The sequence below is a fragment of the Thalia democratica genome, chromosome 4 (assembly GCF_965202585.1).
Source record: "Thalia democratica chromosome 4, ktThaDemo2.hap1.1, whole genome shotgun sequence".
NCBI classification, from domain to species: domain Eukaryota; kingdom Metazoa; phylum Chordata; class Thaliacea; order Salpida; family Salpidae; genus Thalia; species Thalia democratica.
In genome coordinates this window covers 66330604-66348687 of record NC_139168.1, presented here as the reverse complement: position 1 = coordinate 66348687, position 18084 = coordinate 66330604, and the positions used below count along the sequence as shown (strand labels likewise).

Sequence of the window (18084 nt, the reverse complement as noted above, 5' to 3'; positions counted from 1 at the left end):
AAAAACTAAAAGAAGAAGAAAGTACCTAAAAGCAGGGGAAAATCAATAGCTGGTCAAGTCAATAGTTTTCTAAATAATTTTCTTATTGGAAGATAGTTTTGATTCAAAACTAGACCCTTAATTTTAATAAAGTTTTGTGTATATATGAAATTTAAACTGCTATGTAATAATTTTGCCAATAAAAACATAGTTCAAAAAGAGTACTGTTTTAGACCATTATTTTACCTTATCAAGTTTTAAACTTGATCTTTGAAATATTTATGACACCATAACATAAAAATATCAGTTTTATAGATCATTATAACCCTATTAAGATATTGGTTTACTAAAATTAAAAAACTTGTAAGGTTATATTATATTCTAGATCCACAATATTACCGTATTTCAATTCTAACCTCTATATTAGTAAGTTAGAGTTGAAGCTACAAACATTTTATAAACTAGGCACATCAAATGAATTACTTTATATTATTGTAAACCACCAAAAACAAAACACAAATTTAAAAACTTTATAAATACATTATATTGAGTCAAAACCTTAACGCATAAGTTAATTCTAAGAGGAATAGTATTTAAAGAACGTATAAACTAAAATGTGAATCAACTACTTGAACTTGAAATCAAAGAACACTTATGAAATGTAAACATTGTTAAAATAAAAGCTTTATATTGAACAATAATTAAGTTCTATTTCTGTAACTACATAATTGTGCTAGAACTTTCCTTTAAGTATAAAAATTAAGATTACTAATACTTACAAACTAAAATTATATTTAAATTCCTGTTTGATAAAAATAAAAATGAAATTATTAGTATCACTCAAGTTAGTATCATTAGAAACTTTAAAAACACATTAGTTTTATACCCCTGTTATAAAAATATCCTGTAAAATTTTCCAAATCTAGTTAAACAACTACTGTCCCACAAAGCCTCAGTAACCTAAATATTATTTGTAGAGATAACTTTTAAAAGTATAATAAGTTTAAAATTAGTAACAATTCATACAAGTAATTTTAGATAAGAAAGAAGCAAATTAAAAAATAAATCTGAACTTTATGGCAGACAAAACTTATTCTAATAATTTGTACTATGTTTTTGTTTTCCACTTGTGGATGTTTTTGAATATTTTGTTGGAACCCTCTGCTTTATAATCACTCTGAATTGTCGAGTTTAAAATGTTGTGCTCCATTAGCACCATATTTTATGCTAAATTAATATTTAGTAATGTTTTGTATTTGTGCAAGGGAATCACAAAAACATGATTTTAAAAATGTTAAAAATTGTGTTGTGGTGCCCAAAGTAGATTATGGTTTTCATTGTAAGAGGGTTGCCACACACTCAGAGAAACTCAGACAAGTTTTATCTTTTTTAAAGAACTCAGGCTGACTTGTAACTTATAAAAAAAAAACAATTAAAAAAAAGTTTTTTTTTTGTATTTTTCTTATAAAATTTTTATTTTATAATTTTGTTAAATTTGTTCTCACAGAATTTTTTAAATATTGCAAGGAATATTTCCTAAAAGTATGAATTAGTTATCTCAAAAAATGTAGGAGAAGATATATTTTTAGTGACTTCTAGTTATTTGCAGTATTAGTTTGGGCCTCCCATAAGGAACCTATTGTAGTCTTCAACTTTGACTGGCTATATCTCAAAAAATATTTTGAGTTTTAAAAATCTGTAAAAAGCAACTTGTAAGTTACTTAAAACTCAATAAAATAAGACTAAATTGTTAAAAAGGTTATTTACCTCTCCTATGCCCTTACGTTACTGTTGTTATTTTGGTATTTTTAGGTATTCAAGCTCTATTAAGGACATATTTGGGGTTAAATATTTAAGAAATAAAAGTTAACATTGGTTCTTACATGAAGTCTTTAAATATAAACAACAAACCAGTTTATAAAGAATTTAGAGCTTTATTTCAATTTTAAAATGTTGTAATTTTTGTAGAAAGATTTAATACTAACATATGGACCGTAAAAGTTTAAAGAAGACAAGTTGAAAATGAATAGATTATTAGTGAAATTGTTTTTCACGTTTTTGGTTTGCCTTTTCTGTTAAGAACTTAGTTAGCTCACATAATTTGATCGCTTATATCTCAAAAGTTGTTTTGAGTTTTGTTTTGCTGTTAAAACTTCTGATAAACAAAGTAAAACTTCACAAAACAAAATCATCTTGTAAAAAATAAGGTTAACCCCTATGCCCTTAATAGTATTTTTATTTTCAGCTTTTTACTCTTACTACTTTTAAATTGATATTCTCATAAACTTAAGCTGACTTTTTTTTTCAAGAGTGATAGCCCAGTGACCATTATTTGTATCAATCAGTTTAAAAAGGGTACTTACTGCTTGCTGTTTAGAAAAAAGTTGAAAAAAAGTTGTTTTGTTCGTTAAAAGTTTTATGTTTGTTTTTAACTTCTTTTAACCTTTTTAATTTCAAGTTTTTAAATGTTATTTCAAAGCTTAAAAAGATTAAGGACATAGGGGGGCCACCTTGTTTTTTACAAAATGATTTTGTTTTGTGAAGTTTTATTTTTCAGGAAGTGTTCCTTAATATAGTGTTCCAACAGAGTTTTCTAAATATATCAAGGAACACTTCCTGAAATTTTGAGGTAGTTATCTCAAAAAACGTAGGAGAAAATAGATTTTTAGTGAAAAAGTCTTTTTTTGACGTTTTAGTTTGTGCCTCCCATAAGAAACCTAGTGTTGCCTCTGACTTTGACAGGCTATAACTCAAAAATTATTTTGAATTTTTTTAATCTGTAAAAAGCATCTTGTAGCTTAGTAAAAACTATATAAAATAAAATCAAATTGCGAAAAAAGTGTTAACCCCCCTATGCCCTTTAACTGAATAAATTGTCTATAGCTTAGTGATTCTTTTCTACTTAATGTGCATTGATTTTAGTTATAAGGAAAGACAACATTTTTTTAAGTTGCATCAGGGTTGCTTCTTTGTTTATCGTTTATTTAGGAGTAGTTAAAAATATAAATAAAAGTAGAACAAGCCAATTTTTGTACAGTTTTTAATGATAGATTTAAATAGGATTGCCAAAAAAAACCAGAAACACCCGGAGTTTGACAATTTAGGTAAATTTACCTGGAAAAACTTTAAATTTGACAAACTAAAAAAAACCCCCCTATGCCCTTTAACTGAATAAATTGTCTATAGCTTAGTGATTCTTTTCTACTTAATGTGCATTGATTTTAGTTATAAGGAAAGAAAACATTTTTTTAAGTTGCATCAGGGTTGCTTCTTTGTTTATCGTTTATTTAGGAGTAGTTAAAAATATAAATAAAAGTAGAACAAGCCAATTTTTGTACAGTTTTTAATGATAGATTTAAATAGGATTGCCAAAAAAAACCAGAAACACCCGGAGTTTGACAATTTAGGTAAATTTACCTGGAAAAACTTTAAATTTGACAAACTAAAAAAATCTGGAATATAAAACAAAATAATTTAACCCTAGGATATTAAACAATTTTTAGTTATTAAGCTTAGATTAGACACAAACATATAAAATACATGAATATATTTTTGTATTAGTTCAGATTTTTTATAATAAAACACAGATAAAGTAGGATTACATAATCTTTTCAATATTTTTTACCATTTTAGGACAGTTTTTTACCTTATATAATGTTATACCAAATATGAACATACAACTTGTACTTTCAAAAACCTTTAAGGAATTTAGAAAACCTTGATAAAATTTTCAAAATGTCTTTGAAAACCCTGTTTAAAGTTTACATTTTAAGTGTTATGTAGGTGTTTTTAACTTTTACTGTTTTACAATTTAATATTTTACATATATATTTTGGATTACAAAATCTACTATTTAAGACTTTTAATCCAAGCTACTTGTTTGTTTTTATATCAATATTTAAAATGTTTGAGATTTTAATTAGTAGTTTGTTAAAGCACAATGACGGGCAGAAGCAAGTCGAGGAAGCGCAAGCATCAAGAAGTGGAGGAAGAAAACTACTCCGATGAAGAAGAGGTTGCCACTGAAATTCTGCCCCAAGCAGCTTCAAAACAAGTTAGTTATATATTACTTTATTTACTTTATGTAGTTTTATAAAACCAGTGAGTTTAAAATATCTGTTACTTTTGGTTGTATAAGCTATACTTATGATAAAAAAAATTGTTCATATTCAGTTTAAAAAGACCTCTTTTTTTAAAGTTTTGTGTTGTTGTTTATTTTAAAGGTTGTTGTTTCAATATTAATATTTTTTGTTTAGATACTATCATTTATGTAAATCAAAATTAAATTATCAACAGTGTAAATATTTTCGAGTTTTATTTTTGTATTCATTTAAAGTATCATCTGAACTGTATACTTTATAATTTTTATTTTTTAAAAGTTTTATTAAAAGAGTTAAACTAGTGTAAGCAAATACAACAAAAACACATATGTATTTTATCTTTCAAGTTCTTTTTTAATAAAGTCTATACACTAAATTTTATCTCAGTAATACAGATCCTTTATTTTGATCTTAAATTGTCTATTAAGAAAAGTTGTTTTAGTTTTAATTTTTAAAGTTATTTTATACAAAAATTGTTGTTAAATATTTTTAGTTTTTTACTTCAAAAAATACACAAGACTCAAATTTCTTAACAATATTTATTTCATGCTTAACTCATCATTAGTTTTTTAAACATTTCTTTGTTTTTTTTGTTTATAATTTTTGAGCTTTTTAATAAACATAAAATAAAATTAAAGAAATAACCTAAAGCTTTTTATAAGTTTTAAATTTAAAGCACTAACAAATTTACTTTTTACAGCTGTATTCGGTATAAGTTTTCATTTTAATGGCAATAATTTACAACAGCTGTAAACTGATTAAAACAATTTACAGATTCTTGAGGAAGATGTAGTAGACACGGGGTTTGGTAAGGACTACAGACAAAACCTCCAGCTGAAACCCGACAACAAGATCAGACCCATATTTGTCTGCCCCGACGCCAACATTTTCCTGGAAGCTTTTTCTCCCATATACCAGAAAGCAAGAGACTTTCTCATTGCCATTGCAGAACCCGTATGCCGACCTGAGTGAGTATAATTTTACAATTACAAAAAATCAGTTTTCTGTTAATACAATATCTTGTTCGTACAGCAACTACTTTTAAGTTTTTAGTGTTTTATTTGTTATTAACTACTTTGTCTCTTCACTTGCTTAAAAAAAGATATAGTTAAAAATTGTAATTTTTTTTCCTATAAAGTAGAACTTTTTTCTCAAAATAGGACATCTGATCTTATTTCAATGAACTCTTATATTTAAGTTACTACTCATAGTTACTACTTATAGTAGTATTATTAAATACCTTAAGAGCCATTTAGATGTAGTTAGTTAAAAAACTCAGTTACAAATGTGTGATTTTATCAAAATTTTAAAAACATTGTTTTAACTGTTTTATGCTGCTGTAGACTTTAAAAATATTTAAGAAACGTGTTTCGCATCTTCGTATGGAACTTACAGCAGAATAAAAAAGAATGGTTGAGTAAAAAATAAGTTTTTAAGTGTGTAATTGATTTTGTTCCTATAAACTGCTTATTAAAAACTTCAATTTTTAATCTTTTGTGTCTTAAAAAGCAGCTAACAGAAGCTGTTGTTAGCTTTGTTTGAACTTTGCGAAATAAGACAAAGTTGTAAAAGACTTACTACATGACCTCTACCGCATTTAAAAAATTTTTTAACATTTTGTGACTATAATTTTTATTCCAGTTATGCATTTTATATTTTTTGTTTTCATGTGTTTTTCGTAAACGTTTTATATGTGATTTATATGAAAAATTGACATACATAAACAAAAGCCCAAAAGCTATTTGAAATAAATAAAAGTGCTTTGTATGTTTCATTTTGATTACTCAATATCAGTTTTTAAATTTAATTCCAAAATTATGGCTGCATATAAATATTTTAATTTTTTTACAATATATACAAGATATTTTACAACAACTAATATGAGAACAGATTAAGTAGTTTGTTTTTTATGAAAATGAAGCATAACATTTTAAAAAGTTTAAGTAAATGTAGTTTTTAAGATCTTATGTGTAAATTCAAAAACTACTATAAAAAATTACATTTAGTCTAAAAATTTTTATTTAAGTATAAGACTATTGGTTTGGGTCAGCTTAAAAAAATATTTCTTAGATTTTTTGTAGCTGAAATGTACTTTTTGTACTTGTTTTATATCTTTTGGTTTTCCACATCAAAGTTTAAAACTAAACTATTTAAAATGTGGTTTATAGAAGAATTAATTTAAAAATCTGACTACTTTATTTCAAAAACTTTTCTACCTAAAGTTTTTAAGCAAGTTTTTAGTTATATATTATATTCCTCTATTTATTTTAGTAAGAGATTTAAAAAAATAAAATTATTGGCTTCTGTTAAATTTGCATGTGTTAATTACAAAAGTTTTGTTATTTTTTGATATTAATGCCAAGTAAGTATTAAACATTATTCTCTTACTTTTTTTAGAAGTTTTAAGCTAATTAGCAGATAATAAAAATGGTTTTTAGTTAAGAAAATGTTGATTATTTAAAATATTGTCAATAAGTGAATAAGTTAATATTTTTACAAAGTATGTACGACAAAATAAAAATAGGATTTTGTGTTCTGTAAATACAATATTTTTAAACATTATTTTTTAGAACCTTAATCTGATGTAAAAACTTGGAAGCCAATACTGTTGAAAATTCTTTTCTTTTGCTTATATACTTTTTATTGAAATCTAAAATATATAGTTGAATTTCCCTTTTTTGTTGTAAACAATACTAGAATATGCAAAGTCATTGGCAGTTATAGTGATTGAACAATGAAGCAGTTTAGAAAAAATATCATATGTAATGTACAACTTTATTGCTTAAGTCAATTCATAAAATCAAATTAAAAAAAAAACTATTTTTTTGAACTTTTATTTTGTTTCTATAAACGCAATGCAGTTTTTATCTTACATCTTCAGGGATTTTTCTCATATGTCGTTTAGGATATTCGAACGCTCATTTCCAAAAAACCTACAGAAAGTAAACACTTGTAAAAGGGCAGAAACTTGACGGTTCTTAGGCATACTTTTACAAGATTTTCACATTAACACAGGCACATTCACCAGTTCAAACTGACGCCGTACTCGCTGTATGCGGCGGTGAGCGTGGGAATTGAAACGGATCAAATCATCAAAACGCTGGAGCTGTTCAGCAAAACCACCATACCGAAAGAAATCGTCGAGTTCATAAAGACCATGACGATGAGTTATGGCAAGGTGAGTTGGAATGCTTTGTTCGAATACAGAACAGTTTTAAATTTCAACTAGGCTTTTTTATTATGGTTTGTGATATGATTTTATTTAAATTAATTTTTTATATAAGTTGACCACTAGTTAAGTTAGAAATACAATTTTGCTTTACTACATATTTAGATAAACAAATATATATATATATATATATATATATGTATATATCTGTGAAACAGCTGTTTGAATTATAGTTTTTATATAATTAAATAAATAAATACATATGTGTATATATATATATATATATATAACTGTACAATATACTGTATCATTACTACGTCACAATTATTATAGAAAAATTCATAATCTAAATTTCTGTTTACTATTGTAATAAACTGTAGCTTACTGAGGATCACATGAAGTTTTACATTTCGATGTGTGAAACAGCTGTTTAAATTATAGTTTTTATATAATTAGATAAATAAGTGTATATATGTATATATAACTGTACAATAAACTGTATCATTACTACGTCACAATTATTATAAAAAAATTCAAAATCTTAATTTCTGTTTACTATTGTAATAAACTGTAGCTTACTGAGGAGTACATGAAGTTTTATATTTCATGTACGAAACAGCTGTATAAACTATTGTTTTTATATAATTAGATAAATAAATAAATAAATACAGTAACCTCTCGCATCTTTACGCACTCATGACGTTACGAACTCTCGTTTACTTACGCATTTTAGAATTCTAAAAAACTCAAAAAAAGAATTATTATTTCACAAATTAGGTTTATTGTATATTTTTTATTTAAATTGTGATTTTAAATGCTAATTTAGCGCTCTATTTCTTTAGACTTTATAAACTTATGTTCCTTAACTAATTGATAAACATTTAGTTATACTTCAGTATATCAGAAATTTTGTTAACAATAAGAGATTCTGAATAAGAGAAATATGACTGTGTTAAATAAAGAAAGTATAATTAAATAATGAGAGTTTAAAACACAAATAAATAATACATCACTCTTGCCCTATTAATGAATAAACATCTGAAAAAGAAACCTGATGAAACTTCCTAGCAAAAAGTAGCAGTAATACTTGATAAATATAGAGCTTACACTTGGCACAAATCTCAATTGTTTTTTAGTAATTATATCACTAATTTTCATTTGGCGTTTTTTTTTAGTTTAAGTTCCTCTTCTGTATTACCTGCTTTGCACAGCAAATTTATAATTAAGCATTTCTTAATTGTAAACAAATGCTTAATTATAAGTTGAATTTGCTAAAAGAGAATATAATATAAATGTTAAGTATCAAATAAAATAAGTCACAAATAAATAAAGATAAAATCTACTTATTATTGAAATTAGTGAAATTTTTCTATAAGTATTATTATTATTTTATATAAATTTAAATCCTTTTTTAAAATTTATGTATAGTTTTATCTTTTGTTTTCATATTCATAAATAAAGTAAACAAACTGTTAAAAGCGGTAAAGTCCCCAGTCTGCTTTTAACTAAAAGTAATATCAAAAAACAGCCATTATAATAAGTATATTTGGTACCTCTCGTATCTTTACGATCTCTCGTATCTTTATGCATTTTTTATGTGGACACAATGTGCGTAAATAAGCGAGAGGTTACTGTAAATAAATAAGAAAATATATAAATATACATATTATAAAACTAACGGCTGATTTTTAGTTTTATTAAAATTTATTTCAGTTATTCGCAATACCTTCTTTCATTCGTATAAGAATATTTTAAATTTGTATTTTAAAACACTATTTTAAAATTTCAGATAAAGTTAGTACTTAGACACAACAAATACTATGTTGAAAGTTCACACATTGAAATAATTCAAAAACTACTGCACGATGATGTTATCAACAGCTGCAGAAAAGACCCAAACGCTAATATGGAGGTTTTTATTCAAATTATTAGTACATATTTTTCAGAAATATATTAGTAACAGACGTACATTTGGAATTAAGGGCATAGGGGGATTCCAACATATTTTTTACAAATTTATGCTTAAAAAATAAACTACAAGCTAGTTTTTATGGTAACGGGTCTAAATTGCACGAAGACAAAATTGCACGAAGCCAAATTTGCACGAGGGCACAAAATTGCACGAAGATGATTTTGCACCAATATGAATTTTGCACAAGAGTAAAAAAATACAAAAAAAACAAAAAACAAAAATAAAACTGACCGAGAGTAAGGGTTAGGGGTGACAGTGATAGTAAAATAAAAAAAAATAAAAATAAAAATAAAATTAAATAAAAAAATAAAAAAACTTACCGACCGAGGGTAAGGGTTAGGGGTAACAGTGATAGTAGAAAAAAAAAACTGCAAAAATATCTCTGTGCAAAAATGTCTGCTCGTGCAAAAGTGTCTTCGTGCAAAAGTGACCCTTCGTATCTTTGTATAATTTTATCCCTCGTGCAAAAGTATCTTCGTACAATTTTGTGCACTCGTGCAATTTTGTCCCCTCGTGCAAATTTGACAACTACCCAGTTTTTATAGTATATAAAAGTTAAATTAGTTTTTGAGATTAGATGTTTCTGTAAAAAAATTCTAATTGAAACGTATGGACCGCGAATCTTTTACTGTCAATTTTCTCAGAAATTTAAAAAGTCACTAAGAATATCTTATTTTTCGTTTTTTGAGCTAGATACCTCAAGTTTCCAGGAAACGTTCCTTATAAAGTTTAAAAGACTTTTGATGTTGTGATTTTAAAAATATTAGAATATTAGATAAAATACAACGAAAAAAGTAGATGTTTTTTTTAATAAAGTTTTTATTTTTAAAGTTAAATAAATTTTTACACTAAATCAATCTAAATATTAAAATGGACTTACTATGAAAATTCGAAGAAGATTGGTTGAAAAATGAAGAAGAATATAGATTTTTAGTGTGAAATAGTCTTTTTTCGCGTTTGTAGTTTGCGCATCCTATAAGCAACCTATTGAGGTCACCGACTTTAAACTGATATATCTCAAAAGTTACTTTGAATTTTATTAAGCGGTTAAAAATTTCTAATAGCTCAGGTAAAGTTCTACAAAATAAGATCAACTTGTAAAAATAAAGGTGAACCTCTCCTATGCCCTTAAATTTAGTAATTAACAAACTTTTACAATTCATTTATTATTTAAACAATCTTTGGCTCACTGTGTTTACTTTAAAGCATAGTTCAAACTAGTTTTCTGTTGCTATTCTTAGATTATTATTATTACACTCAGACAAACTTGTTTTGTTTGTATCTTTTAGTATAAAAAAAAAGGTTAAAGCTTCAAACAACAAATATAAATTTTAATTTAGGCTTGATTTAGATCAATTTAAAAGCATTAAAAAAAAAAATCTTACTTTTAAGGTTTTTTTTTTTATTTGGTTTAAAAATTTTAGCACATATAATAAATACTTGTTAATTTAGTAAAAAACTAATAAACATTTGTAATTTTTTGTATATATTCTGACTGCTTAAGTTGCGACTATTTTTGTCACTCAAGTTCTTTAAAAAGTTCAAGTAGTTGGTTTTTGAACTTAAGTAAAGAACCAAATTGTTAAAAACTACAAGTAAACCTTTTATTGCATAATAATATGTTAATCTAAGTTAATTTAAACAGACTAAAATTTAAAATTTGATTCTCACTTTATAAATTGATTAGGTTTTTAAAAGTTAGACAAAATGAAACTGCTCAGAAATAGATAATGGTTTTCATAATTAAAAATTATTTTTATAAAATTACATATTTGCACAAAATTTGTAGTTAAAAAAAAAGTTGTATACTGTTTTGCAGTTACTTATTTGCTAACTTAACAACAAAAATTTTAAATTTTATCTAAACATCATGATAAAAAAGAAGTTTTTAACACTGTAAAAATATAAGAATGTTAAGTTTTGAATTACAACTTAGTATATTTAACTTTAACTTAGTTGAAAAGAACTCTTTGTTTATAATTCTTTAATAGTGTTTTATAATTTATAACTAAAAACTCAACAAAGAACAAGTTAAATTTAAAACGTATTAACAACTTAGTATGTTCAGTGTTTTAAAACAAATTTATGTTTATTTTTTAAAGTAACTTTTTTATAACATATAGTCTACATAACATAGATCCTTATATATAATATTGTTCACCACTAATGTAACAATTGCGTTGACTGCATAAAATAAAACTGGCTCTATCTTTTTTTTTTTTTCAAATCATTTATAGTACTCTACGATGGTTATTTCTAAATGTAAATTAAATAAGTATCTTATACTATTTGTTTACTTCTTCTTAATTTGTTATCACAAGTAATGAACGATGGGGTCGATGTATATTAAACTTCAACTTGGTTGAGAACTGTTTGCTTACCATTTTTATAATATATTTTTATTATTATTTAATTTTGTGCTCAACAATGAACAAATTTTTTTTCAAATAGTAGAAATAAACAAGTAATTTAAAAAAATTAAGTAGTTATATACTTATTTTTTTATGATAAGTTATTTTTAACAATTTAGTTAATAGTTATTACGAATATAATTATTGACTGAAAAAACAATTTACTCATATTTTACTAACATTTATTTCTTATCACTTTTACTTCAGCACTCAACGATGCTTATTCCTAAATGTAAGTTCAAATACCTCTTTTGATTTACTGTTATTTTAAATATTTTTTTCATATTGTTTTAAGTACTCTACAATGCTTATTTCTAAGTATACATTTTTTATTTATTTATTATTTTCTAGTACTCAACGATACTGAGCGAGGCCTTGGTTTTAATCGTTTTTTATTTTTTTCTGTTTATACTATTGTTCATTATTAAATAATTTTTTCCAAGTAAATTTGATATATGTTTTCGTAACAACTTATTGTTAACTAATTTTTATTCTTCTTATATTCTTTGGTTAAGGAGACAGGATATATATTATACTATTAAAAAAAAAAAACAGTTTTCACTACTAACAATTGCGAGTGAGACCACAGACCGCATCTAATATAAGTTAGACGCATGTTCTTCAATTTTATTTATTTCTTTAAAGTACTCAACCATGGTGGCCGAGACGGGTTTGAAGGTGAACAAGGACCAGAAGCTGGACGAGGAGGTGGAAAACAAGGAGGAGCTTCCCGAGGACATCAAGAACATGTACGATCAGGTCGACAAGGAGGACAACGACCGACCCGTTTCCTCCAAAGTTGGTTGAATGTTGAGTTGTGTTTGACTAGGTAGTGGAATTGAATGAGTATCTTGCAGTATATGCATGCAATTTAAATTTGAACAGCTGAGGATGGGTAACAAGAAAATTTTGTACCTTTTTTTTAATCTAAGACAATATATATATATATATATTAATAAAACACAATGTTTTATTAATACAATTGTTTCACTATTCTTTTAAACAGACAGATCTTCAGTTAGTTTATTGTGATAATATTTTAAAACATAAGTCAAAGTGTACATGTATATATATATATATATACAACTCAGTAGTATGTTTTTTCATTTATATCTAGTAGTCTATATAGACACATAGTAAAAACCCATCTGGCAAAAGTCAGTTTTTATTCAACTAGTAGAATGCAAGTAGAGTTATGACTATACCGAAACAAGGTTAGCTGGTATAAAACAGATGTCTGTTTTGCGTGTTTACTCTAGTCGTTTAAAGCTTGTTGTTTATAATATTTTTGGGAAACCTTATAAACTTTGTTGTCCAATCCTGGTTGCAGTAACTCACACAACACTGCAGGTGGTTTCGTTCGAGATCGAGCAGAGCATGGTGGAGAAGCTGCAGCAGAGGTGTAACGAGATGGACCACCCCCTGCTCGCCGAGTACGATTTCAAGAACGACGCGGTCAACAAGAGCCTCACCATCAACCTCAAGTCGTCGACTACGCTCAGACCGTACCAGGTACAAGTATACGTAGCTGATCTGAAAATTTTGCTTTAAACTTGTTTTTGATGTTTTTTTTTTATGGATGAGAAAAAAAATAGTTAAGGTTTTGTTAGTTAACTTTCATAAAAATAACTGGTTTGTTTGTAAATTAATTTTTTTTAGTTATTTTAACATAAAGTTTTACACTGATTACTTTAACTTTTTTAAAAATTAAGCATTATTGATATTTTAAACCTATTTACACAACTCGCTATTTTAAAGCGCGTAAAGTGTTCTGCCCAAACAAGAGCAGTTTTACTTTGGAAAATTCATCATGTTACAACAGTGTTAGCTTGCTTCAATTTTTATTAATTGTTTTGTAAAAACACCACAGCACGTGAGCCTGAACAAGATGCTGAGTAACGGACGGGCGCGAAGCGGCGTCATAGTGCTGCCTTGCGGCGCGGGAAAAACTTTGGTGGGGGTGACCGCGGCCTGCATGGTCAGAAAGAAGACCATCGTGCTGTGCACCAGCGGCGTCGCCGTCGACCAGTGGAAGTTAGTGGGAAGTTTTTGTTGGCTGAGCAAGTTTTTGTTATTCGTTGAAAAGTTTGTGTGTTGAGAGGTGGAGTGAGGGCTGTGGAAAATAAATCGGTTTCAATAAATTTTATCAATGAATGTGCGGAGTGTTTGTTAAACTAAATACATATTTTTTGATTGTAAAGTAAAAGTTGTGATAGAAAATAACTTTTATCAATGCTTATAAAATTGAAGCCTTTAAAGATTCGTTTAGCGCCAAAACAATCAAACAAACAAAGGCAACTAAATTTTACCAATGCTAGTAAAATTACAAACTACAAAATATTGCTTAACTTAACTGAAAATCAAAACCATTCAAAACAGGCAGTATGTGGAGCACTTACATACTTTAAATAGAAATTGAACGAAAAGTCATTAGAAATAGTCACGAACGTTACATTTGCACAAATAACCATTCAGGCAGCAGTTCCTGATGTGGAGCACGGCGACTTCCGGCATGATCTGCCGCTTCACCTCCAGCGAAAAGGAGAAGCCGCACAACTGCGACATCTTGATCTCGACGTACAGCATGATGGGCCACACCCACAAGAGGGCGTGGGAGAGCAAGCAGGTCATGGACTGGATCCAGGGGCAGGAGTGGGGGTTGTTGGTTCTCGACGAGGTACGTGACGTTGCGTCGAGTTTGCTTTCTAGTTTTTGTAGTCAAGTGTTTGGTTAAACCTGTTTGCCAATATGCTGCTATAATTTTTTTTCAAAATCCACTAATTTGGGAGCGGGTGCTGTTGGTTCTTGATGAGGTTTGTGGAAAAAAAAACAGTTTTTGATTTTAATGTTGAATAACAATTCGGTCTGATGTAATTTCTAAACTTTTTTGTTCAAATAATTACTTCTACCGTAATTGTACCCTCTTAAATAGTGGGAGCTGCTAGTGTTAGTTGTTGTTTGTTGAAAACTTTTAAACTCTGTTTGTTTTGTGGGAGATTGATTGTGAAGATTGTTCTATTTTACTTAAATAGTTGAACAAATATTTGGTTTACTGTTCATTTTGAACTTAAAAATTAACATTTTTTTACTTGAAATTCCTCTACTTTAGTTTATTTAATTTAATTAAAAAAATATGCGAGTGCAGATCCGATTATGTTTTAAAAAACAAAAGCCCGCTGGAACACTAATTTTAAGGCCTAAACTTAAAACGTTCGTAACATTTTACAAACTAAACGATCAAAAAAACATTAATAAATTTATAGTCTCGAAGTTTTTGTAGACAAAACTGATCATAATTTTATGAAAATATTTGCACCTGGTTGCATCCTAGTTTTTTTATCCGGTAACTCGTTTACCATATTTATAATAGTTTAATAAGCATTTGCGATTGTGCACACGGTATTTCTGAAACTGATGCATATGAAGTAGAAGATAAATTATACATAACTTCCATCAAGGTGCACACGGTGCCGGCCATGCAGTTCAGGAGAGTTCTGACCGAGGTGAAGGCCCACTGCAAGCTGGGGCTCACCGCCACGCTGGTCAGGGAAGACGACAAAATATCCGACCTCAACTTTCTCATCGGGCCCAAGCTGTACGAAGCCAACTGGATGGTTTGTGATTTTTTTAAACTAAAGTTTGAAATATCCAACTATACTTCACTCTTTCATTGTAAAGCACTTAAATTAGGCTACGTGTCTAAGGTTTAGATTATGAGTTTGGCTTACAGGAAACTTTTATGATATTTTAATAAAATAAGCACTGAAAGTAAAATTACATATTTCTGAACCAATACTATTTTAACTTACATAAAGCACGTTCGTATATGGAAAATTAATTTGAAATAAATAATTGAATGGAAAATAACTATCACACTTTTTACTAAAAATTTCACAGGAGTTACAAAAAGAGGTACATAGCGACGTTGTTGTAAAACAAAATTTATAAAGAGTATAAATACAAGTATTGCATTTTATTTTACTATATAGTAACTATGTAGCGAAGGTGTTGTATGAAACAAATAAACAAATATAAGTTTTATGACATATATAAATCTAAAAAACAAGTACGTTCAAAATGATAAAATTTCAGGAGCTGCAGAACAAGGGGTACATAGCGAAGGTGCAGTGCAGCGAGGTGTTCCTCCCCATGACGCCCGAGTTCTACCAGGAGTACCTGAACATATCGTCGAGGAAGCGGATGCTCTTGTACGTGATGAACCCGAACAAGTTCAGGGCCTGCCACTACCTGGTCAAGTACCACGAGAGGAGAAACGACAAGGTTTGTTGGTTGTGAAGGTTTTGAGCACTTTCAAAGTGTTTAGGTGCGCATAAAATTATGTTTGCTAACTTTTTTGTGAATAAAATGTTAGTTAATAAAGTATTAGTAGTTAGTAAGGCCCAGTAATTAGTTGATAAAAATCACCATTTGTAAAATCTTCCGCCAGATAGTGGTGTTTTCCGACAACGTGTTCGCGCTGAAGGAGTACGCCCTGATGATGGGCAAGCCGTACATATACGGGCCGACCAGCACGGCGGAGAGAAAGCAGATCCTAAGCAACTTCATCCACAACAAGGCCGTCAAAACCATATTCATTTCCAAGGTTGGTCCAAGTTTGCTGGTGAATACAGCGCGTGTTGAGTTTTTTTTGTTACAACATGTCGCACGTATTTTTGGGGTAGCTTCAAATTTCCACTACTGTTTTTGAATTGCTTGAAAATCATGCAAATAATTTGCGTATTTGCTGAGTCAGCAAAACACTTTTAAAATTTTTTGAATTTTTTTTTATATCTATACCCTTAACCCTAACCCACCTTACCCAAACATAAAAAAAATAAATCAATAATTAAAATTTTATTAACAAAATAAAATAAAAAGCAAGAAAAGAATACTGACTAAGCAAATATGCAAATTGTTTGCATGATTTTCAAGCAATTCAAAAAAGTAGTGGAAATCTGAAGCCACCCTATTTTTGGTATTAGTTTTACCCCACTTGGTCTTTATTCCAATTTAAAGAAATTTTTTGTTCAACCTTTAGTATTTTAGTGCTTAACTTTGAACGTTGATTACTGTGATCATTGATCATTTGAAGGATAAAGCAGTATCGAATACAGCTCACAATACTTCACACTTTTATTATGAATCTGTAGTTTAAAGTTAAATAGCAACACTGTCAAATTCATATTTATTTCCAAGATTTGTTTAATGTTTTATCCTTCCAACTGTGCCAATTAGTGACAATGCATAATTATAAGGTTTTTTGGATCTAACCTCGCTTAGTCTTTGTTTCAAGTTAATGATAGGACCTAACATCTTGCATTTTAAGTTCATTATATATTCTAAATCCATAGTATAAATTAAAAGTGTTAAATTGAAAATATTATAATTTATGCATTGTAACTAATTGGCACAGTTGGAAGGATAAAACATTAAACAAATCTTGGAAATAAGTATGAATTTAGCTTATTTCTAAAAAAATTCAATTAAAAAGGTTTTATCCTAAATTCTTATGATGTATTGACCACTCTTGCAAAGTCATAATTTATTGTAAAGCTGAAATAAAAAGTAATTAAGTTTTACTAGTTAAGCATATTGCTTTTAAATTCACAATGGTAAATATGTGTTTAAATTTTGCTGAGTTAAAAAATAACATATCAAGATACTTTTAGACGTACATTAAAAATATTTTAATAGTAAGGGATCATTTAAGTTTATGATTCTTTAGAATTTTTTTAAGACTTTTATAAGAAAGTCATTATCTTTAAGCACCTATGACTTGCTTTAATTTATTAGCTGAGTTGACTTATGTGCTTGTCTAAGCTTTTTAGAAAGTTTTTAACATGTCATTTTAAGTCATGCAAGACTGTTTGTATGGTGTACGTTATTTTTGCAAAAATAAGTTGAACTGCTACTAAGCAGTAGGCATACCTTATTGGGTTATCGCACACTTACTGAAACTTTGTATTGAAACAAACAAACAAAAATTTATGTGCTTGGTATGATTGTTATGCAGTTTTTAATTTATTGCAACCCTGCAACTGAGCAAACTGTGATCTAGTGACAAGCTCGTTAAGAAGTTTTTAACTGCTGGCACTTTCACTCTGTCAGTGCATCTGATGAAGCGAATTCGTTTGTTTTATTTCTAACTGCAACTGTTGCACCCTTATCAAAACGTAACTGAAGTGTGTATTTGAAGCATGAAAGTATTTTAGATCGTTTTTATTTATTGAAATACAAATAACTGAATTGCTTCTGGTAAAGAGCTAATGGTAGATTAGCTACTAATTTTTGTATTGTGGCTAGATACGTACCTTGCTTGTACGTCATACAAACTTATAAGCACGTAAAGCTTTTAAAAGTTCAGTTGCGTTATTTGTTTGAACAGTTTTTAGTCACTATTTGAATAACTACTGCATTTTGTAGTATGACCAGGTGTATAGCTTTTATTTCATA

The 18084-nt window shown here is 27.9% G+C and overlaps 1 protein-coding gene across 1 annotated transcript in view; it reads left to right on the top strand.

Annotated features, from left to right (window-relative positions):
* Positions 1-3892: 3892 nt before the first annotated feature.
* Positions 3893-18084, top strand: part of LOC145835137 (general transcription and DNA repair factor IIH helicase/translocase subunit XPB-like) — a 34803-nt gene continuing 20611 nt past the window's right edge. The window contains exons 1-11 of the mRNA XM_082942683.1: positions 3893-4033; positions 4854-5047; positions 7095-7257; positions 9038-9160; positions 12277-12429; positions 12982-13143; positions 13502-13665; positions 14107-14308; positions 15090-15245; positions 15724-15912; positions 16079-16234. Coding sequence (XP_082798809.1) covers positions 3920-4033; positions 4854-5047; positions 7095-7257; positions 9038-9160; positions 12277-12429; positions 12982-13143; positions 13502-13665; positions 14107-14308; positions 15090-15245; positions 15724-15912; positions 16079-16234 — 1776 coding nt within the window. The 5' untranslated portion in view covers positions 3893-3919. The remainder of the gene's footprint in view (positions 4034-4853; positions 5048-7094; positions 7258-9037; positions 9161-12276; positions 12430-12981; positions 13144-13501; positions 13666-14106; positions 14309-15089; positions 15246-15723; positions 15913-16078; positions 16235-18084) is intronic.